Below are 27,546 nucleotides of genomic sequence, written 5' to 3'. Positions count from 1 at the left end.
GGCTGGGATCAAAGGCATGCACCACCACCGCCCTGCGGTGCTTCTATTTCTTTACACTTGGTCTCCAAAAATTTGAACCACAAGAGACAGTAGAGCCATGGTCAGAGACAAGCTGCTCAGCTCCTGCATGACATCTGTTCAAGGAACCAGTGTCTTGAGGGACTTGGGTGTTAGGGTCCTTACTTAGCTGGCTGAATGGGGCCGGTAGGAATAAGGCAGACTTGGAGATACAGGATCAGGGCTGGCCCGGGCAAGGCTGGGCTGGAACTGGTTTGCTCCTGATACTTCACAGCACTTTCTAGCAGGACTCCTTCCATTAGAAGATAATAAAAGCCTACTTCTATAGAGCCCAAATCAAAACAAAGAGGCCTTCTGACTTATGTTACCCAGAAGTAGCTGAGTGGAGCTGTCTGCAGGTGCTCAGATGACATCATCAGAACCTCATGTCTTCTCTCCTCTCCGCCTCTGTCCTCTTCCCCATGTGTGTTTCACATTTCCCTGTGCTGGCCTTACTCCCAGGCTCATCATCTTCCTCTGGTGTTTCCAAGAGGGGGAAGGAAGAAGAAGAAGGTCAAGAGATTGAGGCTGTGTAGAACATAGCAAGAAGAACAGAAAGCAGAAATAATGAAAATGCTGTTTTCTCTGTTAGGGACTCTGCCGCTTCTATCTTATAGGGTCTTTCTGGCCTTTCTTCATGGCTTCTGGATTTCATTTGTTTTGATACATCCATTGAACATTGAATTTTGAATGAGAGAGAAGTGAAAATTATGCAAGAATCAAAAGATTTTTATTTAGCATTATTAGGATAATTGTGGGTTACTTCACTTCAGAGGCAAGTCTGGGGATGGAGTTTGTCGAAGGAGTGTTTGTCTATGGGTCTAGTTAGTCCTTAGCACCACATAAAACCAAGTGGAGTATAGTACACTAGAATCCTAATGTTCAGAAGGTGTCAACAGTAGGTCCATAGCAGTTTCAGAGTCAGCCTGAACTACATAAGACTTTGTCTCAATAAAAATAAAACCACCAAACCAACACGAAACAAAACTAACCAGTTTGGGAACTTCCTCGGGGTTCAGCTCCCCACTTTCCACTTTAAATAGACCTATTAGATGTCTCAGAACACCAAAAGACAGTTTTTTCCCTTGTAGTAGAGGAAGTGGAGAAGCAGAAGCAAGCCAGAGATGATGGTACTGAGAGAAAGGGACAGTTTGACCTTAGAGAAGCTGCTGATGAACCTCAGGGATGGATTGGCTGCATAGGGGACAGGGCGTGACATGCATTTAGTTGGAGGATGTTCGCTTTTCTTCTGCGAATGAGTCCCATCTGCCCGAACCAATGGAGAGAAAGCTGCTGAAGCCTACAGCGCTGGCAGATACTAGGGACCAGCTGGGGCACAGAACCCCGGAGTGGCTGTCCTCCAGCCTCTGCAACAAGCTGAATCTGAGAGTATGAATGCTGGTATCATTAGCTTCCCACTTGTACCCCCCTTCATAAGATAGAGAGAAGACAGCAAGGCGTTCTCCTGTTTTGCCTAAGCGCAGTCCCCCACCAACAGCAATGAAAAGCCGGTAGCCTTCCCGGAGCGCTCACTCCATGCCAAGTACTCTTTGAAGGGCTTTGTACAGATGATCTCATTTCCTCCATTTGTGGTTGGGAAGACACCACCTGTTTGCCAGATGCGAGACCATAAAGGTTAAGTAAATTGCTCTGGGTCATGTAACCAGTACAACGCGATGCGAACCAAGGAAAGGCATGTATGGGCACGGGACTCCATCCTAGCGCTTAATATCTAAGATGTCAGCCTGTTCGGGAAAGCAACCTCTCTGTTGGCAGAGTTACCACATCCAGACATTAGAAGGCCACGAGAATAGTCCTGCACTGGATTCAAGGGTTGTATTGTGAACTCCATGGAGTCATTGCCCTTCTCCCGCTCAGGGGATGAGGGTTAGGGATACTTTCTCTGCTCTCTAGCCCCCTCTCCTTGGTCTCTTACATATAGTAGTAGAAGATTTTCCTTCTCAACCTCAGGACTGTCTCTGAACCATCTCTTCTCTCTCTACCTGGGAGCCTCTGTCTTCTATGGAGGCTCTGTCTTCATCACTTTCCTTCCAGATGGTTCCATGTCAGCCACTGAACCTGCTTCCTGTCTTAAATATATATATATATATCCACATACCCACATACACTAATGCAATAAAACAAATAACAGAAAATTTCTTATGCTGTGTAGTCTTCAATGTTTCACACCATTGGAAGTGATCGCTAATTCAGTGAAAGGATGTTTGCACCCCTCTCTGCTTGGAGTCGTTGCAAATGTTTTTTCCTAGTTTAGAAGGGATCAGGCCAAGAAGAAAGAGCGGAAGAGCTTCCTGAATACCCACCAATAATGTCACATCAATGTCAGAGAGTTTACAAAAAAGATAGTTGTTACAGTGATAGATTATAGATGCCTTTTCCTGAAAATATTCTTCTGTTACTTAATTATACTTGCTCACCATTAAATGATTAGAGTAGTGTACTGGCTAGTTTGATGTCAACTTGACATAAGCTCTTGTCATCTGAGAGGAGGGAGCCTCAAGTGAGAAAAAGCCTGCCCAAGATCTGGCTGTAGGCAAACCAGCAGGACATTTTCTTAATTTGTGATTCATGTGGGAGGGTCTAGTCCATTGTGGGTGGGGCCACCCTTGGGCTGGTGGTTCCGGGTTCTGTAAGAAAGGCTGAGCAAGCCAGTAAACATCCCTTTGTGGCCTGTGCATCAGCTTCTGCCTCCAGGTACCTGTCCTGTTTTGAGTTTCTGTTCTGGGTACCTTCAACAACAGACTGCAATATGGAAGTATAAACCAAAGGAACCCTTTCTTCCCCAAACTTGATTTTGGTCATATTTCTTCACTGCAGTAGTAACCTTGACTAAGACAGATAGTCACCGTATAAATATTTGATTCCTACCGAACACCTTTAATATATCGCTTTATCAGTTTCTTCTCAAGCTTCATCTGCCCCAGTATTTCCCTAAATGTCTGCACAGACATCTAGCTTGATTATTCTAGATACCGTGATTTATGTGTCCAGTAGTCATGGACTAAAATGAAAATGATCATCTTCCTGTCTAAAGCTGTATGTAATGTGAAGATAGTCACCCACACAGATTCTCACTGCTTTCATTGACATGATATTAAAATGCTTCCTCTATTCATAGAGGCCAGCAGACTCTAACATGAAGGGAGAGGAGGAGAGAGGACAAATCCACCTGTTCCTGACCCTTTCCATACACATCTTCTTGTGTGTGGAAAAGTACTGACTCAGCCCAGACTGCCTGGCAGGAATGGGTATCCCCACTTCACATGCTGTAATGCATGGTCCACCAGGAGTCTTCCCTTACCTGGAAATTTCAATCTTGTAGGCATAGTATCGGACCTAGAAATTTGATTTATTTTTTTTAAAGAGTAATTTTATTTATTTGTGTGTGTGTGCACGTGCGTGCGCGCGCGCGCACACACACACACACTTTGAAGGGGTCAGAAGGGGGCCTTGGATCCCCAGGGGCAGGAGTTAACAGGCGATTGTGAGCAAATATGGGTGCTGGGAATCAAACTCGGGTCCTCTAAAATAGTAGCAAGCACTCTTAACCTCTGACGCATCTTTCCAATTCTAAAATTACATTTTAAAGGAATACTGCATGCTTCATACTGTCTGCGGACACGGGATCGTCGCGTGGTGCTAGCTGTTGTTTTAGCTATCATTTATTTGGGGTTATTTTGTTTCAGGCAATTCTGACTCCTCAAAGAATTACTTCACTTGAGAATTTCAGTGATCTTGTTTTGAGACCACCAGTTCTTTCTGCATTTAAAGTGGGCCTGATGGGGCTGTCAAGATGGTATCTCAGCATTCACAGGGCTTCCTGTCTCACACAGGACTAGGGTCCAACTCCCAGCACCCACACGGCTGCTCCCAATGCCTACAACTTCAGCTCCCAGACGATCGGGCAACCTCTTCTAAACTCTGTGTGTCTGCATGCCCCCTTCCCCACCCCCACACAATTAAAACATTTTTAGAAGTTGATGTTTTATGTTTCTGCTGCTGAGGAGGATTGGGTTTATTTGACTCTCACAGTCATGAAGGAAATCAGGGCAGAAATTCAGGCAGTAACCTGGAGGCAGACACGGACGGATGCCATTGAGGAACTCGACTTACTGACTTGCTTAGCCTGCTTTTTTAATTCAACCCAGGACTACCTGCCTAGGGGTGACACCGCCCACAGTGGGCTGGGTCTTCCCATATCAATTTATTAATCAAGAAAACATCCAACAGGCTTGCCAATGGAGGGCATTTTCAGTTGCATTTCCCTCTTCCCAAATAACCCTAGCCTGTGTCAAGATGACAAAACGAACAATGACACCACCAACAAAAAACAACACAGTTGATGCAATAGCTTCAGCTTTTTTCTCTTGCACAAAAACATCCATTTGGCTGTATTCATCAACACAACTGTTGATAAGGTAGCGAAGGCCTTCACGTGCTGGTATTTTAGTCCCAACTGACGTTCTGGCCATTGTCTTTATATGCAGTTTCTTAACTTTTTCTCAACATGGTCCTCAGATTGGTAATTTCAGAATTGTGTCTAGTCCCCTGGAACATTAGAGGTTTATCTCAGTAACATATTCTGTAGTACAAGCCGCATTGGAAGTGGTGGGGAAAAATAGGAGGGCCTTTTAGAGTTAGTAAAGGAGTAAATCAGTCCTTGATTTCTGAAGCCTTTGGATGTGTGGGGAGATACACATTTCCGAGAAAACCCAGGATGGTGGTAACGTCCAGTTAGGTATGAATGGCTCAGTTCCCTAGCCTGGATCTGCCCAACTGTCCACTTGTTAACCCTGGGACTACTGACCCTGTGCTACTTCTGGTCCTGCATTCCTCTGAACATTCCTCAAGAATCAAATAAACGAGATATAGTATATTTGCTTCTGGAATTCTGTCTTCATAACCCGAAAGGAAACCAATGGATTAAATTGAACCAATTAAAGGCAATGGATTTGATGACTAAGGATTTATGTTCAAAGAATTGGCTGTACATGGAGAAAGAAGGTCACTAGACATCTCTGAGAGTGAGTCATGGCTGGACTGTATGGGTCATCTCTCTTTAAATGGAATCCTGGGACAGCAAACAGGAAAGAGTTCACTCTTGTCCTTGAGTGTGCCACTGATGGGAGAGTGGACAGGCAAAAGGATGGGCAGAAAAGAGAAGGGGCATAAATGACCGGCAACTAGAATTAACCAGGCTAGTTTAATATAGCTTTAATAAGGGTAAAAAAGGGGGACTTACAAAGCCAGAGGAAAGGGGGACTTACAAAGCACGAAGCACAGGGAAAACAAGCGCACATCATTGGTTTTATAGGCTATATGGGGCCCCCGGGGATCACACCCCACAAACAAGGTGATTGATTGAGATTCCCCATCAGGAAAGAAGGACACCTGAAGTTGTAGATAGAGCATCTAGCATTGCTGAGGAACCTCTGCTTACAGAGGTTTGCTGAAATGGAGTTCATCGCCACTCCTGAGGTCATGTGAAGCTCACATTTTCTGCAAAAAGCCTTATCAAGAAGTATTTTAAAGGACTAATAGGAATTAAGATAGAGGTTCCTGAGGCTTGTAAAAACACAGCTTGCCCTCTACCGACCATTGACTTCATGTCAGGAGCTTTGCCAAGCCTGCATCTAATTCAATTTCAGTCTGGTGTGGTCGACGATGTTGATCTTGTTCTGAAGACTAAACCGAGGCTCAAAGATGTGCCGCTTTTCTAGGGTCTCACAGTTCCTGGGTGACATTCAGACAGGATTAGTTCTTATCCTAAGTGCAAGGGCTTCTGTGGGGGAAAGAACATAGCCAGAGGGCTTTCAGGGGCTTTAAAGGTGAGAGGTAGGAAAACTGGCTCAGAAGTTGTTGCACTGTTTCAGTTGAGCGAAGGGGACCCAGACTGGTGACGGTGTGAATGGGTACAGCGGGACATACCAAGAGAGGAAGAGGGCCTGCCTATGAAATGAATCAGGAGGAAGGGTTGAGGAAGGGTGATCCTCTTACATCTCACTGGGGCTGCGACATGACAGTGATGACATTCGTGGGTGGACACCCAAGGGGGCGTTCATTGTAAGAGTCTGGACCTCTGTTTTTTTTTTTTTAGAATACAAGACTTCAAGGCCCCTGTGGGGAGCCTGAGGGAAGAGGCTTGGTATGTTGCCACTGTGAGTTCTAGATCAGGGTGGAGAACTAGGAGAGGAAGTTCTGCAGTGCAGAGTGTTAGGGGCGTTTGGGGGACAGATGAGGTTACTCGAGGAGTTTTGTTCTACCCCAGCAAAGGATGAACAAGAGGACCAGCGGGGACAGTGAAGCAGGGACAGCCAGGGAGGGAGGAGAGCTTCACAGGACTCAGGGGATGACAAAGTGACAGAATGAACAAATGGTTTCATGCTCAGGGTTAACCAAACAATGAGCATCAATAACTGCTTGTGAGAACTCTGGGAGCTTATAGTCTTTGGCAGGTTTATGGGGGAGGGGATCCTTTTGAACAACTTTGTCCTGATACATCCAGAAACCAACCAGGAGGCAGGGGGAAGTGGTGTGCTGGGAGCTTCACCTCAAGCAGCCGCCTCACTACACTGAGTTCCACCTCAAGCTGGCTGCCTCACTACACCTAACTCCTGTGGGTTTTTCTTTGCTGTCGTACCCTGTCTTGATCAACAGTTATGATTCCATAGATGGTCAGTCTGGAGTTGCTCTTGATTTGTTTAAGTGACATGTTAGATGACTTTTCTATGTTTGTGGCTGGCTTTAGAAGATGCTCTCTTGGTTTCTGCTCAGGAGGGGTTTGAGAAGTTGCTTTGCTGATATCAGCTGCTGATCAGTTCCTGGTCAGAAAGAGAGTCTTGGGGGCTGGAGAGAGGGCTCAGCAGTTACAAGCACTTGCTGGACCCACAGAGGACCTGGATTGAGTTTCCAGCACCCACATGACAGCTCACAAGCACCTGTGGCTGCAGTGCCAGGGGATCTGGTGCCCTCTTCTGACCTTTCCAGGCAGTACCACATATGCAGAAAAAACACTCATAAAATAAACACATTATTTAAAAGACTGTGTTTTCAGATGCCGGGAGACTCTAAGGTCACTCAGGATTGCTTTTAGGGGTGGGGTTGAGGGTGGGGATAGTCTCAGGTTTCTAAGCTTTAGAGTCCCACACTGATTCTGTCTGAGGTATTCAATAGCATTGTGTTCAGTGAGCACCCACTGTTAGCAAAGACGCCGAAGAAGGCAAACACACATGATGTATGATTGACAAGGCTGGCTGCCAGAAGAGGGCTGAAATTTCCTGACGGCATTCGAGGCTCTTAAGGGTGAGACTTTATTCTCAGTGCTTACCTCCTATTCTCTTTTTGTTCTGCCCCAGACTGTACTCTTGCCTCTAGAGGTGCCTCTTTTTCCTAAAGCTTGTTCCTTGCATCCTCTACAGCTTGAAGTCCGTCTACACATCCTTCAAGCCTCATCTCGTGTACTGGTCTTCCCCTGCAGGCTCATCCGTTCTTCTGCTGTTTGGACAGAGTGGCTCTAGTGTGCAAGGCTCTGCAGGGCTTCGTCAGTTAATTGTATCTACAGTGATGTGACGATCATCATTATAATAATAGTAAGAACCACAGCAATTGTTGTGTGTTCCGGAGGTTGAGGCATGGTTGAAGCCCATCTGGGCTACATAACACGTTAGAGGTTATTCTGAACTATGAAGTGAGTTCCAGGCCACCATGGGCTGCATAGCAAGACTCTGTCTCAGCAACCACCAGGACAGCAAAGTTGTATCAGTGACAGGAGCAGCCGACACATGGAGTCCTGGCTATGTACAGGCCGTTTCCTGCTTTTTATCTTCATGTACGTGTTTAATTCACAGTTCCCTCCATGTTTTCCTGTTATATTTAAAAATCTATCTTGGTTTCCCAACTAGATTAAGGCTTTTGGACTTCACAGACCCTAGATCTTGTTTCTTATTTAGACCGGTAGGCAGGATATAGATGGATATGTAAGAGAGCTTTGATACAATATAAACTAAGGGGCCTTGGGTTGAACTTGCTGTCTGCCCGTACTTTATCGAGATTCCATTCCCCCACCTCATAGAGCTTTCTAGCACCTTTGAAATACCCTAAGAACTAACTATTCTGGGTTAGAATTTTTTCATCATAATATTTAATTAATATTAACAGAACCCTGTGGTTTGAGCTGGGTCATTTGCCCTCAAGTGTCTACAGTCTTGATCACTCTTTAATGGTACCAGGACCCTACAGTATGTGATATTTTTTTAGATTTATTTTTTAAGTGTGTGTGTGCGCACGCACACGCACTCATGCATACATGTGCACTTGCATCTGTGTGTACCTGTAGAGGCCGGAAGGGGATATCTGATCTGAAGCCAGGGTCACAGGAGTTGTAAGCTGCTGGATGTGGGTGCTGGGAACCAAAAGCAGGTCCTCTGCAAGAGCAGCAAGCACTCTTAACCACCGAGTCCTCTCTCCTGCCCCAGTATGTAATTTTTGACCTTTGTAGAGCCAGAAGACTTAGATTGCAGCTCCAGTCTGGGCAATGAGGGGCTGCAGTCATTACATGATCGACCACTCAGGTTGTCTGGTCATTCTGTCATTAGTCATTGCTTCACTGGGAAGGTTTACACTCAGTCAGCAAGACAGTGTTGAAGAGCTGCTACACTGCTCTCGGGTGACTCAAAGGAACCATCTGAATAGCTGATGCTGGGATGCGCGCCAGACAATATTAATGACGTCTCATCATGTCCTTGGCACAAGATGGAAAAACACCGTGATGGTGCCTGCCAGCTGGTGAGAACATTCTATTGATGCTGCGGAGAAGGTGTTCTCAGTCTCTCTTGGCAGTCATTGGTAGCCAACTTTCAAAGGCAAACTGAGGTTTTGATATTTCCCAGTGAGTCACTAAAGATGAAGCCGGTTTTCCTTGACTTTGACACTGTTGGAAAGAAGTGTGTCCTGATCCATCCTTCACCTAGTCAAGAAGCTTCTAGTCCCCATCAGTGCCAGGCCTTGCCCTAACTGCCGTGGGGACATTACTGCAAAAGCAGGATGATAAAGCAGGGACAAATAAGATGATCTTGGTGACAGATGTTATGGGGGATACAGATAGTGATGTTCTGGGGGTCAGGGTACTCTAGAGAGGGCAGCCCCGAGGAACTGACATCTAGAAACTGAGGGAAAGCTCCCCTTATGAGTGGGACAGTGAATTCAAATGGGATGGAATTACTTGAATCAACTTGCCTTTTAGGAACCTAAGGGAGGCTACTGAGCTAGGACTGCATTGCATACAGACACCTCCGTAATAGAATAAGGTCTGGACCAGATCGTAAGCACATATATTTCTTCTAGGGAAGCCTTGCGATTGAGAATCAAAGGGCCAGGTGGACCAAACAATATGCTTAGAAAGACTATGGATTGGCATTCTCACCCTGCTTCCCATTTTAAAACAAACGGGCAACGGTGGCATCTCACACGGAAACCAGTCAGTGGCCTGTTTACCTAATCACTAGTGTAGTAGAGGAAAGGAATGAGATGACACATGTTTCAATAAACTGTCAAACTGAAGTGATCCTTAAAGAAGGCTCCTTGGTGTGAAACCCCGCAGGCGACAACACAGTGCACTGGGGTAGTGGCAGGGACACCCTCACTGACCGACTCAGAGAGCACAACACTGCTTGGGGGTGAGGTGACAGGCATTCCTTTGATGATGCATCATGTTACACTGGCCTGGGGTGACTGGAAGTCCCTCTAACTGATTCAGGACACCAGCCTTGTAGTGTGTGATTAATTGCACATCAAAACAAAATTGTATAGGGGCTGAAGTGATGGCTCAGTAAAATGCTAAGGGCCCCAGTTCAATACCCAGAGTCCTCGTTAAAAAGGCCAGGCATAGTAGTGCTCGCTAGAAATCCCAGTACTGGAAAGTCGAAGACAGGAAAATACTTGGGGCTCCCTGGCCATCCTGGGAGTTCCAGGACAGTGAGAGACCCTGCCTCAAAAGTCAGGGGGACGGCATTCCCGAGAAACAAAACCCAAGATTGTCCTCTGACTCCCCACATACCTGTACACACATGAATATCTATACACATAAACATTTGCATAGCTCAGCCCACAGTTACGTACGTTGTGCAAATTAAAGAATTAGTGGTACTTGAATACTTGAACGAAAGGCATGCTTTATTGGGCAAAAGAATCTGAAATAGTTGCTAACATTTTAAACATTGCACTGCATATCCTTTGTGGTTGACTGTGGCTGGGTCCCACACTCTGTTTACCTCTGCCTTAGATGGGGTGGGGGTGTGGGTGTGGGTGTGGGTGTTAGTGTTAGTCTTTCTGAAGTGTCACGAAAGGGAGCACATATAGACTTAGATCTGAAAGCACGTGCTACTGTTTCATTGTTCAAAGCTAGTTCAGAGTCAGGGTGGATGCAGTGGAGCCGGGAAATGGACCTGTCCTCAAAGGCCACGCTGTAGGAGGCACTGACTGCTTCTACGCTCTACTTCCCATGGCCCGACTTCCACAGATGGTCGAGAATGTGACGTCTGTCCCCTCTGGAGCTAGGAGACACGATTTTATTACAGCTAAAACACGTCACCATGACACCCACCAGGTTCATGGCCTCTTTCTTTATTTTTGAGACCCCCTATACCCTAGAATGGGATGAGGTTTCACGAGCGCTTTTTGAATGATGTGGACATGTTCCTGTAGAGTGTGGGTGTGCACCCAGATGGTGGCCTGAGAAGATGTCGGGTGTCATTCTCTGTCAGTCATTCTGTGTCTTATTCCCTTGAGACATCATCCCTCCCTGAACCAGAAGTTCATTGTTTTTGCTAGGCTAGCTGTCTAGTAGGGTCTCGACCGGCCCGCTCTAGCCAGCCCCAGCTCTTGCTACTAGGGTCATGGGTGTGCGATTATGCCTGCCTGTTCAACACATGAATTTTGGAGGTCCAAATTCAGCTCCTCACCTCTGTGCAGCAAGCATTTCACCCACCGAGTCATCTCCCAGCACCCTCCTAGCCTTTTCCTCTGTACTTCTTCCTTCAGGCTATGTCTGGAAAAGGCATGACAAGAGCAGAGATGACCAAACCAACTATGATGTCTGTAGCTTTTCCCTTCGCTGATCTAAGCTCTGACAACCTACAGGGATCTCTGCATAAGTTTGAATTGTCAGGTGTGAACCGTAGCCCTAAGATAGACCTATCAGGGAAACCAAGCTAATCTAGGTGTGCGAAGCCGAACACTGATTGCACACACTCAGTGAGCCCGGATGTGCACTGTGCTGTGGGTGGTATGGTCCTTCTTGTTCTTTTGAAAGTTTTTTTTTTCTCCCTTTATTTATAGTTAACCTGTATAGTTGTTCTGCATTCATATGTGTCTGTGCACTGTGTGCATGCAGTACCACTGGAGGCCAGAGGAGGTCGATGGCTTTCCCCCAGCACAGAATAGAAGTTAAAAATGGTTGTGAGCTGCCCCATGTAGATGCTAGGAATTGAACCCAGATCCTCTAGAAGAGCAGCCAGTGCTCTGAATCACTGAGTCATTCTTACAGTCACCTCCTTACTCATGAGGAATAAGGAAGCTACTAGAAAAACTGTCAAGGGTGTAGTTTGTGGGAGTGTTCATTTGATATACCCAAGATTTCATTCTGGGTAAGCATTGGCAACAGAAGGTTTGGAGCGAGGTTAAGATCCTGTGGGTGTTGATGGGAGAAAAACATTGTGGTGAGTTTAAGTGTTTTTGTTCTTAGATCGATTGCCCCGGGAAAAAAGGCTTGTATTCTGGGGGCAAGTTAAATAACTTTAAGAAATGTTGTAAAGTTTCGGTGAAATGCCCTTTCTGGGTCTTTCCAATTCCACTTCCTTTTGGTTAGTGAGTGTGGCTCCAAAATGCAGTGGCTAAGTTCAAAGGTTATAGTGCCACGCCCCACCTCACAACACCTTCCCGTTTTTCCAGCATGCACTAGGCAGACTGAGCTGCTAAAGCTGCGGTTCTGTGTTTTTCTGGGTTTATCCATCATGGCGTTTCTGTCCTCTCCACCTTGAAGGTTGAGGGAAGGGACCTGATGCTTCTCATGCTCAGGTGGGTGACTGAACAATGACGGACCCCAAATGTGGGGATAGATGAGCAAATGGTGGGTCTTTCTTTTCCTATTGACTCACGCCTTTATTCCATTAGAGGATAATAGTGAAGAAGAAGCTGAATTTGCCCAAAAGGAGGGATTTAAGGATTCTAGGCAGGACAGCATCAATTTACCGCCCTCTGTTCATCTACAGTAAATGAAGATTGGGAATTGAAATGCATAGAATCGGTTAGGTTTTAGAGGAGACAGGGATAAAGGAGGTGGAGGTGTTGTGATGGATAAGTCAAGCACGTGCTCGTTCTGTGCGGCTGGCGATTGCTGCTGGAGAGAATTCCAGAAATGGCATGGTCACATCTTCAGATGTTAAAGAGAATTCACACTGAGCTTTTACTTAAAAGCACTCGCCCCCCCACCCCCTCCAAATGTTGCTCTTCAGTTCAAACTTCATGTAGTCCAAATACCTCTGCAGGCTGGAAGTGGTCCAAAGAAGTCCTGAGTGTAATTTCTGGACCCTTGGTTGCTTAGCAACTCAGCAAGCACTTAGGCACAACATGAGGCAGCCAGACTGTTGCAGGGTTCAGGATGCAGGCTCCACTTCCCAGCTTGTTTTCTCAGTGATGAGCGATGAAGGTCAGGATTGGAACCACAGCTGCTGAAAGGACTCTCACTTTAGTGAAAGTGTAGATGGGTACAGGTAAGGGAGGGTACAGGACCTGAAGGACCACATGGTTTCATCTGAGGACCTTGTGGTGAACATCACATGGAAGTCTTGTGAAAGGCCAAGGTGTCAGCGTGACATCCAGTTCTCAGTGTTGTGCCACAGTTTGAGTAATAGAACAGCAAAGTGCCCATTTGAAGGTTTTGGGAACAGATGAAGCAGGAAGGTGTTTTTTCTTCTTCTCCCTGAAATTCCCTGCTGGACCCAGAGAAATGCTTCCAGCTATTCCTGCTCCTAGTGTATAACTCATGGTCCCTGCATCTCATTACCCTCAAGATCCTATGAACATGTCCACCCCAGCTCTGCCGTGGAACTCTGCTAGAACAGGTGAGGTCTCTCTGGATGTCCTACAGAGTGGTTTGTAGTGCTGACCTGGGAGGCACAGGGGACAGAAGATCCGATGTGCATCTTGCGGCACACAGCTGGAAGGAATGCTAATGTCATGTTTCTCCCTTGAATTCATAGACTTTGAGTCTATTAAATAAGTAAAAGCATGCTGGGGATATAGCTTGATGGAGTGCTTGCTTAACAGGTATGAAGCCTTGAGTTCTACCCACATAAACTGGGGGCAGTGGTATGTATGTATATATCTGTAATTTCAGCATTCGGGAGGTAGTGGATCAGAAGTTCAAAACCACTTTTGGCTACATAGAAAGTTCGAGGCCAACCGGGGCTACACGAGACCCTGCCTTTGAATGAATGAAAAGCTATTTGGCCCATTACCAGGGATGTTTGTCAGGATCCACTCTGTAATTTTTGCTTTAGGAAACAGGAAACCAAACGAAAGCAAAGACACCAAGCCCTTTGTCTCTTATTAAAAGGGCTTAAAAAAAAGTATGCCTCAGATACCACCCCCCAAAATGTTGACTTCTCAATGATTTAATCATCTGTTCATGTCAGAGAGGGAATGCCACAGGGTTAGGAAATGATACACCTTTTAATATGCCAGGGGCAGGCCAACTAAACAAATACCAAGAATCACCTGAACGAGGCAGTCAGCAGTGGGTACTCCTGTGCCTTCCATCTGGGCTTCGCACCATCAAACGTGAGCTGGTATTTTGGATAAAGGCAAACAAACCACTTTTTCCTTTGCTGTTTATTTACCGTGGAGAGAAACTTCCATTGTACCATCCCCAAGGGGATGCTAAGAAGAACATGGTGGGATGTTGGGGTGCCAGTGTGAGGAAGACAGCTGCTGCTTGAGAGGCCAGTGAAGAGAGTCCCTTCTAGAAGCAACCCATCACTTGGCAGTGCACTCAGTAAGTACCTTTCAGGTCAACAAGCTCAGGAACTTGGTAGAAATATATAAAACTGGCAAATCTCAGGATTTTATCAGTCACAGTTCATCCCCCCCCCTTTCTTTTTTACAGAAATGTCAGAGAAAAACTTAAATACATTTGAATGAGCTGCCAGGTCAGACTATATACTAGAAATACAAACATACGTCCTGTTCAGTGCATGTATATAATAAGTTAGAGATGCAAGTAAAATCGATCATAGTTCAGAGACTTCTGAGTCGAGGCATGGCTTTGGCATCATCTGAAGCTCTCACCCATTTCTGCAGTCAGATTTCCAAACATGTACCCTGGCCCCTTCTTCCCTTGTAAGAAGTTTCTAGCTGCAAATAATCTCTAGCAAGGCCGGAGGAGCAAGAATTCATAGCTCTTAAATGGTGGATTAGGAATCTTACATTCTGATGATGGTTTTTCTGGAGATTTGAGGACATTTTTAAAAACTTTTCCAGAGTGGAAGCCTTGTCCATAATTCTGATGATTCTGATGGATGAAGGCCATGCGAATGATATGCAAATGCACCCTCTGCTTCCTTGTTTAAGAGTGGCTTTTCTCTAGAGCAAATAGACTCTCACCATATCTGTCTTTGGCCTGGTATGGTATCTGTTCCAGAGACTATCACCCCGCTTGGTAGCAACCATCAACGGGTAGGCACTGATAGCCTTGTTGAATGGCATTAAGCACTGCTTTAATTCTATATGGGGCCTGTTATGATCAAAGATAGTAGCTAACTCACACAATGGCTGTACGGACTGAGACAATGAATGGAATGTATTTAGAATGAAGTGATGTAGTGCATACTTGCAGTTTAGGGATGGTGACAGATACCACCCCTACTGTATCATGCCAGGCTGTGGGTTGGGGTCAAAGTCAGAACGGCGTGACATCTTTCTCTCGGAACTCAGAATCATGAAGTTAGTGAACCCCAAATTCCAAGTGCCTATCAGGCTAAAGTAAGAAATGAGGCTGGTACATTGGGGACCACGTATCTGACTGGAGAGCACATGGGTCATGGCTTCAGCGTCATTTGGAATAGAGGTTCGCTTCTGCCACATGTGGCTTCTCAAGAGACGTCATGTCCAGTCTAGTGGCACAGGCCTGTAAGTTGACAAGGCAGAAGGCTCGCAAGGTCAAGGCCAGCTTGGACAAGTTAAGAAGACCCTGTCTCAAAAGAAGGCAGAGGGTACCGCCCAGTAGTAGTTCGCTTGGTTAGCATGCATGAGGCCTTAGGGTCAAGGGTCAATGTCCCATACAAAAAAAAAAGTAAAAATCCTGAGTTACTAGTAAAATTTCCCAAATTGTGAGCTCTGACAAGTGGCACTTAAACAAACATTTGAGATCTTATCTTAAATACAACAACAAAACCCCAAACCACCCAAAACGCCAAAAACCAATGCCAAAAAAAAAAAAAAAAAAAAAGAAACCTAAATTAAATGCTTTATGGGCTAAAAGCCACTGTAGGTGGAGGCTTCCTAGGAACAACAGTCAATAACTTCTTGACACGGTGGCTGTATAGACCCCAATTTCTTTTGTGGGGAGGGGAAGCCTAGATAGATGCAAACAGAGATGACTTCATTTTTAATTCTTGGCTCCCCCACAAAATGCACATGAGTTTACGCTGCGTGGGGTTTATGCAAAGGTCGGTGTTTTCAGGAGAGGGTGGCGTGTTCCAGACTATGGCTTTAGTGACCAGAGGCACAGACGGGACCCCTGGGACTCAGGGGTTAGACAGTTGCGCTTTGCCAGAGGACACAAGGACACTGTAGAGCCCGGGTAGGTGAAGAGTTGAACACAATTTATTTTATGCTTAAATAATTGACTAGGTTATCCAGCGTCTGCTTCTCCCATACATGTCATTTAGAGCTAGGTGTCCATGGGGGCTGATTTCAAGTGAAGATAGTGGATGAAGGAACCTCACTGAAACCCAGAGGAAGATGCTCTATAAGACGCAGCCTTACTAACCTACGGCACTGCTACGGTGGTTACAAGTGATCGGCTTACTGGAAGGGGTCTACATCTCAGAGCCAGTACACAAGAACAGTGATTTTTTTTTCTTTTCTTTTTTTACAGTGTGCTGCCATTCTCCTAGATATGGGTTTCTGGTCAGTCCATTTTTAAATACCCATGACCGGGGCCTCTTGTGAGCACCATCCACCTGTGCAGTGGCAAGCAATTTCCCCCTGTAAGCACTAACAGCCCTCCCCCATCCCACCCCCAAGCAACTACTGTATAGTTTTGTGGGATTTTTTTTTTTTCCATTTTTGGTCATTTCATTGAAAAAGTTGGCAATAGCAACAAATATTAGATGAAGGGCTTCTTGTTTACAGATAAAATCTCCTGTGTTGCAGGAGACTGTAGTGTTTGCAAAATTGGAAAAGGTTTAATCAAAATAAGGTGATATGCATGCATCAAAATATTAGTATTCTGAAGAAAAAAAATTTTTTCACAGACCTACAGAATTCCTCATTTGGGGAATTATTTAAATTTGCAGCAGGTTTTTTTTTTTGTTAAAGATTTGCATTTTCTTTTTAAAATCAAGCTAGCAGTTTTGCGTGTACAAACATTATCATTGCTAATATACAAGAATCAGTGAAGAGTCCCCGCACACCCCAGAAGCTCCTCTGTGTCCAGGGTGAAGTCACTTGGAACTCCCATGGTTAGATGCAGCTGGGATATCTTGTCTGTGTTCTATGAGGCAGGTGCCTATCAACATTTATTCTATTTTTGTTGTTGTTGTTGTTAGAATTTACAGTGTTATTATTTACAGCAAAACTATTGATTTTTTTTTTGAATTTTTTTTTTCTTTAAAAAAAGAAATGAACAGTGTTTATACCCTGACAGTTTGGGTCCAAGAAAAATAAGGCGAGCTGTTGTGGATTTAGTAATTGTAGAATTTCTTCTTGAGTTGATCCTTCCATCTTCCGTCCCTCCCGGCGCACAGTTTTCTTTTCTTTCCTTTTATTTTTTTTTCTTTGAAAAATGACACCAAATTCTTGAGATCAAGTCTGAACAACATGGCTTCTTGTACCTTAGACTGCACTGCTCAGTGCACGTGTGTCGATCCTGGGAATAGGAGTGAGTTTCCATGCTCTGTAAATTGGCTCATGCTAAATAAAAAAAAATGTGAGTTATTTTCTTTTTCTTATTTTTCCTTTTGCATTAAAGAAAAACTTAGGTCACTGGTGTGTGGCGGCGGCAGACCCACACTCCCTTCCTGGTAAATATTTTCCTTCCGGCTGCTCTCTGGTGGATTTCTCAATACTGGCAGTATGAACACGTGGTCCTGAGGAGAGAGAAACAGTAGGTGGTGAGTTTAGATTTCTTTCTCTTTTGAGACAGGGTCTCATGTAGCCTAGGTTGGCCTTGAACTTGCGACCTAGGATGACTTTGAACTCCTGATCATTCTGCCCCAGTCACAGTACCTAGGTTGTGTGGTGTGGAGTCTGAAAGCTGGGCTTCCTGCACGGTAGGCACTTTAACCAACTGAGACATATCCCTCACTCATTTTATAGACAAAGGAGAATTTATCTATGGCTTCTTTGTTCATCATAAAGGGTTCAGAGAACAAGGGTCTAGTTCTCCTCACTAGGGTGTTTAGGCTGCCTGGAAAATACCTTAGTGGATCAGACACTAGATCTTTGGTTCTCAAACTGTGGGTCATGACCCACACGCGGGTCACATATCAGATATTTACATTACTGTTCATAATAGTAGCAAAATTATAGTTATGAAGTAACAACGAAATGGTCAGTGTGTGTGGGGGTCACCACAACATGAGGAGCCATATTGAAGGGTCGCAGCATTAGGAAGGTTGAGAACCACTGACTTGGGGTATCTCAGGAACCGCTCAGAAGTCAAGGGGAAGAAGCTGACAGACTGGATGGAATTCCAGTGTGAAGCAGGAAGGATTGATTGTAAGAAAAATAAAAGTAAAAACTTGTTGACTCACAATCAGCCAACTCCTCTGCAGCTCGTGGAGAGCCTTTAGAATCTGACTTCTGCTGGGGACAGAGGGTGTCCTGGTGACCTTGAGCTTGTTTACCCAGACAGGTTTCTCTTTGGGTGGATCACCGGTGACATCCTGCCCTGTGTAAACACCCGGAACAGCTAGCTCTTCCTGTCTCCCGTTTATGGGTCTGGCTGCCTTTTTCATGTGTGTTTGCTGCTGACCTCCCTCCCCCAGGTCACGGGCGAAGGGAGCCAAGAACACCCAAGGACCCAACTCCTCTGAGGTTTCCACACTCGCCCTCCTCCAGGGAAGGAAAATGACTCACTTTGGGAGATCCAGTTACGGAGGGTGGGGAAACCCTGTCCGCCAGGATTTTCACACCTTGGTTTCTGTCATTAAATCCTAATCTTCCAGGCACCGGGCTGCTTACAGGGCTCTGTGGTCACATCACCCTCTTCATTCAAGGAAGAGGCGTTCCCAGCTCTATTCTCTAAACTTTCCCTCGTGTCTCCCAGCTTCCTTGGTATGTAAATTTTTAACGTACCATACTTCTATGATGTGGAGTTTAATAATCTCTAGTAAGTGTCTATACACATGAGACCACTAAAAAACTGAACTCCCTCCCATCTGTTGGTCTACATTTTCTAATAACCAGCCTAACTTCCCAAGTTAAATTTGTATCACAAAGCAAAGCCTTTGTCTTCTCAATAGAAGCCAATATTTGCCTGTCTAGATGGTGGGTATGTTTTGACCCCAAGATCGGGACATAATTAAATGTCCTTCTGTAATGTGGCCATTTTTTAAAAGCAATACTGATCCTCCATATCTTCTTAGTCAGGCAGCCAGAATGTGGGTTCCAACCCCATGGGTTAGGAACGCTACTGGATGGATAACATTTCATATAAACACTTTATACTAAGAACAGCGTCGGGTAAAGAGGATGGGAACCTTGGCTAAGCAACGGCTAGAAGATGAAGTGAGATAAGAGCGCCCTCTGATGGATGGGATGTGAGCACATTGCAGATGACATTGCAGAAAGAGAATCTGGAATGAGCTCCCCCGTCTGAGTGTTGGTAATAAACGGATGGGACTTAAGACTCATTCGAAGGAGTGACGTTTCCATGAGTTTGGTATATCCTTTCGTATGTGAGGGTGGAAGAAATTCACAACCATGTCCATGTTATTACACTAATTTATTTTCACATTAAGAAACATTTTAACTGATACTTAGAGATCATAGCTCCAGGTCCAGTATAGGTGGTTCGGGTACAGAACTGAGGGCCCCTTTTGAGGCTTTTTTTTTCCTTCCTTTCATACCTGAAGCCCTCAGCAGTCCAGCCCAGTGCACAACTGGGAACTTTCTCCTCTGCTGAAGTCACATTCTCCCCTGGTTCTCAAACTGGGTTGCACAATAGGATTTAATAAGTCCCAAAGTTCAGACCATAGCCACATGGGCCAGTCTTGAAAACAACAACCCCCCCATCCCGACTAGTCTGTTGGCTCCAGCGTTCGATGGGCTAGAAGCATGATGCTTCCTGAGGTTTAATGTGTGCATGGCCAGCTGGGGTGACCTGCACACAAGGCTTCTAGTTTTGTAGATAAGTATAAGCCTAGACATTAGTTTCTAAGACCTAAGGTGCTGTTGCTACCACTCTTTGCCCCTAGGCCTACTTTGGGAATGCAGACAGTGTGGCCTATCGGCTACACAGAGCATTCCAAATTATCTTTTGTTGTTCCTGAGTGCGTATATACTTAGACGTTTCTTCTCTAATCAACACGTATGGAATTCCTCCCTATTCTTCAAGTGCCCTTTAAATTCTGTCCCTAGAAAGGGCAGACCCTGGGATCTAAACAGACGGATCCACCTTTGCAGGTCACCTCACTTGCCAGACTCCAGGGGACCTGCTCTGTGCAAAAGAGAATTCTGTTGTCCTCCCCTTCATCCCTCCCCCATCTGCCCTGCTCCTCAGTCCTCCCCACTTCCCTTCTCTTTATCATATGTCTAAGAATGTTTCCTTTGATTCCTTTAAATTTTGTGTTATGTTTTAATTTAGCGTGTGTTTGCATATATGTGTGCATGGCACAGCTTACATGTGGGGGTCAGAGGACAGCTTGTGGGAGTTGGTTCTGTCCATCTGTCATGTGGGTCCTGGGGGCTGAACTCAGGTCGTCGGCTGTCTCAAGTGACTTCTAAATTGTTGCACTAAGACACCGTGACCAAGGTAATTTGAAGAGTTTATTGGGGGCTTCAAATTTCAGAGGGTGAGCCCCAAGACCTTCATGGCAGGGAACAAGGCAACAGGCAGGCTCTCAGATAGACTGAGGACTTACATCTAGATCCACAAGCATGAGAGAGGGAGGGAGAGAGAGAGAAAGAGCGAGAGAGCTAACTGGGAATATTGTGGGTTTTTGAAACCTCAAAGTCCACCCCAGTAATGTACTTCCTAATCCTTCCCAAACAGTCCTATCAACTGAGAACCAAGCGTCCACATATAAGCCTGTGGTGGTCACTCAGCTACAACTTCAAACAACATCAGGCTTGCTGGCAAGCACCTTTTCTTGTGGAGCCATCTTGCTGGCTCATGTTTCTTTTTTAAGTACAATAATTTCATTACAATAGGAAACTATAAACTAAAATTAAGGTTTGCTTTTCTTTTAGTTTCCTTTTTTGGAGACCGAGTCTCACGTAGCCAAGACTGGCCTTGAACTCTTGGTCTTCCTACCTCTCTCCCCCAAGTCTTAGAATTACTGACCTGTACCAGCACACTTGACTGAAAACTTAGTTTAAAATAGCTCCCAACTCAGAACAGATTTCCTCTCCAACTAAGCAATAAATGGGGCCTTTTTGAATTTGTTCTTTCCCAGTGACTTGAGTTAAAAACAGTCGAAGCTACAGAGCCAGCAGGCAAAAGTAAACATACTGAGAACAGACAGATGCATATTTTTTAAAGAGAAAGAAAATGCATTTCTTTCATTTTTATTATGTGCTTATTACATTTCTGGCACTGTTTTGAAGTGAATTACATCAGTCGTAATAACAGGGCAGTATTATGTCCCCTACTGCACAGGTAATTAAAACGGCAAGAGTTTTAGCAAGGGCCAAGAGCCACACTTGCCTGGCTTCAATTCTGTCTCCACCACGTATCAGGAAAACAGACAGAGAGCTAGCTGTACCTTCAGTGTGTTCTGGGAAAATGTCCTGAGATGGGGGCCTGAGTGGCATGAACTCCTTCTGTCTGTGGAGGGGAGAGGGCATGGTCTTCACATCAGCTTTGCCTCCTCCTGCCTCAGTTTACTATGAGAAGCACTGACAGTGACTCTAGTAAACCACCTTCACCTTAGAAGGGGCTGGTGGCTCGGCTGCTGTGACTTCACCCGACTGCCACCATTATGCCTGGCTTGGCAAGCTGCTATTCTTATTTCCTTTTTGCTTCTCCTAATACTTTTATAATGGTGCCTCCTAATTGAGGGTGCCAGGGGCTCAGCAGTCACTGCTATTAGGCAGTTTACATATTTGAACCGACTGAATTCTAAAACAACTTTGCAACGTGTTAATATTATTCTTCTACAGGGGGTATTGTGACTTCGCAATGTGTTAATATTTTCCTGCTACAGGGAGGAAGGGTAACTCGTCAAGGCTTCATTCCGAGCCCCTTCCCTATTCCACTGAGGAAAGGACAACACACAAGTTGGGTAACTTGACCAAACTCATAGAGCTGATTAACTACTTAGCACCCTGGTTTACTGTCTCCGCTGTGCCACCAACGGCCACACGGAGATCTCCCAAGAATGACTGCCATTGGAAATCACTGATAGCCACCAAATCCCCTAAAGTTAGTCCTGCCCCAGCTTCTAAAGAGCGAAAGAGCTAGGGTTTGGGCTGGAGAGATGGCTCAGTGGTTAAAGAGCATTGGCTGCTCTTCCAAAGGTCCTGAGTTCAATTCCCAGCAACCACATTGTGGCTCACAACCATCTGTAATGAGACCTGGTACCCTCTTCTGGCCTGCAGGCACACATGAAGGCAGAACACTATATAAATAATAAGTAAATAAAAATCTTTTTAAAAAGTTAGGGTTACCTGCATGCACTTCCCAGTTTTCAGGAAAGGGTACATGAGTATATGTGTGGGCTGCTGGGGATCGAATCCAGACAGAGCCTATGTGTGCTGGGGAAGTACTCTACCGTTGAGCCAGGGACCCTAGTACTTAGCCGTTAAGGCTTTTGTAAGGTTTAGGCTAGCCTGGACTACAAAGTAAGAGCTCTTCAGAGGCCATGGGCTGTGTCAGGCTCAGTGGTGGAGCTGCTTGCTACCTTGCACAGCTAATCTTTTCAGTTTGGCTGTAGGGTAAAGACCAGAATCCCCACAGATAAGTAACTCCAGTCATTGAAGCTCAGCTTACTTTCATCTTTGGGGACCCTCCCATCACTGCCAGGTCAGGTCTTCTGCGAGCCCCAAGAATGAGCATTCTGGAGATAGCCTGTTAGGGTTTATTTCCTAGTTCTGCCTGTCCCTTATGTTACAGCAATGCTAATGGCACCGATCCAAGAGGGGAGGCTCTGAGAACTAAAGAGCCATAAAGAAACACACATAGAATCCTGTTTCTAGAACATCTGTGGTTCTTCCTTTTTCAATCTCGTCAGTGGCCACAACATGAGGACTGGCTCCCACCCAGAGTCCACAATGTGAGTCTAGTGCAGCAGGCATTATGGGATTTCCGAGTTCGCTGACCTCCTCACAGAAGGCATAGAAAAGACATTGTAGAGCAGGTACTGAAAAGGTCTACCTGGGAGGGTGGAGATGTAGCTCAGATGTAAAATGCTTCCCTAACACCCATGAAGCCCTGGGTTTGATCCTAAATACTACATAAGTTGTGTGTGGTGTGGCATGCTGCAGGACTGAAGTCCTAGCAATCAGGAGAAGGCAGAAAGATTGGGAGTTCAGGGTCATTCTCAGCCACATAGGAAGTACAAGGCCAGCCTGGGCTCCAAGAGACCCCATCTCAAAATAAAGTTATCCATTCCCAGTGTTACTATTAAGTTTTAACTAGTTTTATTTTAGTTTTAAGAGTTTTGACCAGCCAGGCGATGGTGGCGCACGCCTTTAATCCCAGCAGAGGCAGGCGGATCTCTGTGAGTTCGAGGCCAGCCTGGTCTACAAGAGCTAGTTCCAGGACAGGAACCAAAAAGCTACGGAAAAACCCTGTCTCAAAAAATTAAAAAAAAAAAAAAATTCTATCCGAGCCTTAGGTACCTAAAATGAGGTTATTTCTGCACTCAAATGTCAGGGTTCATTGTTGGCAGGGGGAGACAGATAAGAAAATGAGACTAGACCCATTTTTTGTAACTTTGACTCAGGGGCTAAAAGGAGAGGAGTGACCCCGAGGACATAACTTTCCAAAACTGTCGTCTCACCTCAAATTAGCTTTCTGATTGAATGTGTATTGAGAAAGAACAATGTGAAATCCAGAAATATAACAATAATGTTAAGGGGAACAGGGGCAAAGTCCAAACAAATGTAAATACAGCTCACTTACTAAATATTTAAATTCTAAAAAGCCCATATGATCAACCTCTTGTGTCTAGGCTTACGTAAAATAAACGTTTGCGTATCAGATTCTATTAATTTAACCTAGACTTGGTGACAGCTGTATTATACCCAGCACTGCTGGCTTTGAGCACAGTCTGCTGGAACTGTGGTTGGTCTGGCAATCTTCCCACCGGATATGGCTGCTGCCTGCCATGGAAGCCTCATGGTAAGAGGGTAGGAGACTCGAATCCTAACAACATCCGCTTCTGCAGATGCCATACACATGGAGAATTTTTATAAACCCAACTGGAGTTAAGGTTTAATGTGCATATGTGTATATGTACATATACATGTGTAGAGACATGTACATATAAACGCACACATCGACACCTATACTCATATGCAGAAAAAGAACAGGGACCAGTTCGGAGTTTGTCCCAGGGAAGTCAGAGAAATGGAAGATGCGAATCGCCTATTTATTTAGAGAATCTAGAAAATTCTCGAGACTTTAAAGGTTCACTGTTGACAAAAGGCCATTTCCCACCTGGAGCGACGTCACTGTCCCTAGTGGGTCTTTTTCTCCACGTTCCGAATTTCTTTCTTCGTCTTCAGTTTATAGCCTTCTCCCTGCTAAAGGAGAGCACACATTACATGTTTGCGGTGGAGACTGGAAGCAGTTCCCACGCTGGTCCCTGGAGGCTGCGTGAGGAAGGAGAAGTGGCAAGAGTCCTAGACCACTCGGCATCCTCAGACACAGACGCCCTGCTTGGCTTGACTGCACAGGCCAGCTCGCCATGGCCACGGCACGCGACAGCACTTTCAAGGTCACGCTACAGCACAACGAGACTTGGCAGCACAGGGAGTTAATGATTTCATAGAGCAACCGGCCCGCTTCCCACACACGGTGGAAGAAGTCATTGACACTCACAAGACACCCGAACCCCAATTGTTACGATCATGATTTTTGTCAGCCAGCAAAACCATAACTAGTCTGTTGGAGTACGACGGGGACTTCTCAAATAAGCACCAAGCCGGAACTGAATGCCATGGATGGTCTGACTGCTTCTCTTTAGTTTATGTAACTACCAACGCTGTCCTCTCCTTCTTGGACCAAGACAGCATGGATTTCTACAGATTGGGGCTGTCTTTCCCGACTGTCAGGGGCGTACTTCTTGGAGAGTGAGGCACATTTAGTTTTTCCTTTAACAGGAGACCTGGGGGGGGGGGGGGTTCCTTCCTCATCTGATCCTCACTACTTTTCAGCTTGCTTTTTTCTTATGCAAACATAATACATAACACTTAACTTTCTGCCTTTAAATATGATAAAGATTTGGGAAACATCAAAGCATAATAGCAAGATGTCTTCTTTGGTAGGACAGGGTTCATTGGGTGAGCCATACTCAGAGTGCAAGTTGGCTTCTGTATTAGCACATTGGACATGGGGCAGCATAAAGTGCGATGTAACAGTGGAGTTTAGTTTTTTTTTTTTTTTATACAGAATGCGGTGGCCAGGACAACCACATACACCTGATGTGAAAATTGTGAGCCAGACTCTCTGTTATCCTAACAGTGTCCTCCCTCAGTTTCTTAGACAGGCACCCAACTCAAGGCCAAAGGTGGAAGACCCTCTCAAGGGGGCTGTTGATGGCCAAGAATTCTACCTTCTCTTTCTCTTTCCAAGTGGAACATTATCCCTAATAAATGCACTTATCTCTGTGGTCATTCTGACAGCAGTAAGTATGTAACATTCAGATGTTGTATGAAGAAAAGGGGTTGGATCCCCGTATAAAGCCTACGTGAGAAGCCAGCACAACACTCCAAGATTCCACACTGCAGCAGCCACTCTGTTAGCAAGGCTTCCCAGGGAAACCACAGAGATGCTACCCTCTACTTTTCTCCTTGGCAACCACGCTACATTACCACTTCATCCTGCTTTCTCTCTTGTGGGCCAATCCGTCTTATTACTTTCCGAGTGATCTGTTGGAAGCAACAGAGAGAAGTAGGGACTATTCTGTGGTCACGAGGGGGCACTATAAACCTATCGCATACAAGGGTTGTTTCTCATGCAGGGCATTTAAACTCCGGAAGCATGAAATCTCAATGGCGATTACTTTTCTGGTGATGAGGTTGCCTTCTTCATCAGTAAATTGTTCTTCCGTGACGGATTTGCCAGGGATGGTTTTGGCTTCCTCCCCCTAAAGGATGTGGCATAGAAATTACTGGCATGAGAGAGGAAAGCATGGGCGGGTATTGATCCGGATCCACAGCACATCACACGACACACCACACGGCACACCACACTGCACACCACACAGGCCCTGGGACTGCAGAGAAGTCCCAAGTCTCTCTAGGGAAAGAGAAGATAGACTTCATGGCTGGTTAGTGAACGGCTGACAACCTTCAGTCTTACGCCTCAAGCATTGTATGCAGGCACGTATGGTAGCTGGCAACAAATTCCAAGAAAATCGATCATTTTCAGATGCAGTTAACTACAGAAAAGCCGAGAGGCTTCATTAGTTGAAACAAACATCAGTCAATGATTAGTGGTAAGAACGGACGGACTCACTTAAGAACAACTCTTGGTCAGTCATACCATAGCTCAAGGGGTGTTAGAGAGTGAATTCTAATTTGAGTAAAGACAGGTTCTGAGCTGGAAAAAAAATACTTAAAAAAAAGAACCTCATGTACTAAGGGCAATACACTTTCTAAAAAATGATTATGAAGAAAGTTCAGGGCAGGGAAAGTCTCATTTGCAGGGGGAGGGGGCTGAGGTTTTCATAGACCGTACAGAAGAGTAACTGATAGCATGTCCGACCACCCACACTACCGTAGGCCAACAGGGCAGAAAGAAGCTTATCTGACATTTCTTGGTATCGATTCTTTCATTAGGAACTGTTCTCTGATTTAGAGTGGGAATTGCCAAAGTTCTTCAGAGTTCACCCTTAGCCCCGCTTCGGTATGGTTTCAGTTGACTCCAGGAAGAGAGAGAAGGACGTAGGCAGAGCGTAGGGGTCGTCCGTGCCAACACTGAAATCTGCAGCAGGGTTTCATGGGGGAGCTAGTTCTATTTCCTACGGGTGGTTGCATACATTTGGCAAAAATGTCATTTTAAAGATAAAGAAATAGAGACAGCAAAGGTACCAATAAAAAGGCCATGTGAAGTTTTAACTGTAGCTAGAGCCTGAATGACTGAAGTATTTCTGAGGTAAATTCTTTGAACCGCCCAGCTTTCTGAGCGGTGTACAAGGAAAGACTAAGACAGCAAGACAGAAATCCATTTACTGTGCTCTGGGTAAGCCCTTCTGTGGGAAGATGCTTAGTCTGAAATTGTTTAGAGAACCCTGGGAAGGAATGGGCAAATTAGGTACGGATATAAGCACAAAGAGGAGGCACAAGTGGGTTGTTGATTCAGATTAATGCTGTCAGGAGAAGCAAAGCCCTGTTTATCAATAATGAGCCATGCTGCTTCTTGCAGATGTTCAGAAGGCGAGCACTTTGTCTCCTTACATCCATAATCTCTTCAAGACTAAAACAAGTTGTCTAATTGTGTAGCTCCTCACTAGACTAGAAAGAATAGATTCTATTGGAAGGCCACAAGTAAAGATTTATAGAACATATTATTTTTTTTTTTTGAGATAGGGTTTAGGGTTTACACAGAGTGTAACAGTCCTAGCTGTCCTGGAACTAGCTCTTGTAGATCAGGTTAGCCTTGAACTCACAGAGATCCTCCTGCCTCTGCCTCCTAAGTGCTGGGATTAAAGGTGTGTGCTACCACTGCCCGGCTTGGCACAGATATTTAAAAAATTTGTGCCTCTTTACCTCTATCAATTATGTTAGAGGTAAAATGTTCTCAAGGAGAGGTCTTGAACCCCTTTAATGGGAGAGAGACAATTGCGAATTAGCTTTAGA

At 45.2% G+C, this 27,546-nt stretch overlaps 1 protein-coding gene across 12 annotated transcripts in view; it reads right to left on the bottom strand.

Moving 5' to 3' along the window:
- Window positions 1–13,966: 13,966 nt before the first annotated feature.
- Window positions 13,967–27,546, bottom strand: part of Ank3 (ankyrin 3) — a 445,234-nt gene continuing 431,654 nt past the window's right edge. For 11 of the 12 annotated variants that reach the window (XM_057751281.1, XM_057751283.1, XM_057751286.1 and 8 more), the window contains 2 exons: window positions 24,182–24,267; window positions 13,967–17,444 (listed from right to left, as the gene is read on the bottom strand). In XM_057751281.1, the coding sequence (XP_057607264.1) occupies window positions 24,202–24,267 (66 nt within the window). In that variant the 3' untranslated portion in view covers window positions 13,967–17,444; window positions 24,182–24,201. The remainder of the gene's footprint in view (window positions 17,445–24,181; window positions 24,268–27,546) is intronic. The other variant, XM_057751278.1, reaches the window with a different exon arrangement.

The sequence above is a fragment of the Chionomys nivalis genome, chromosome 19 (assembly GCF_950005125.1).
Source record: "Chionomys nivalis chromosome 19, mChiNiv1.1, whole genome shotgun sequence".
NCBI lineage: Eukaryota > Metazoa > Chordata > Mammalia > Rodentia > Cricetidae > Chionomys > Chionomys nivalis.
The sequence above is the reverse complement of the archived record's forward strand: the minus strand, read 5'-3'. Positions and strand labels throughout refer to the sequence as shown.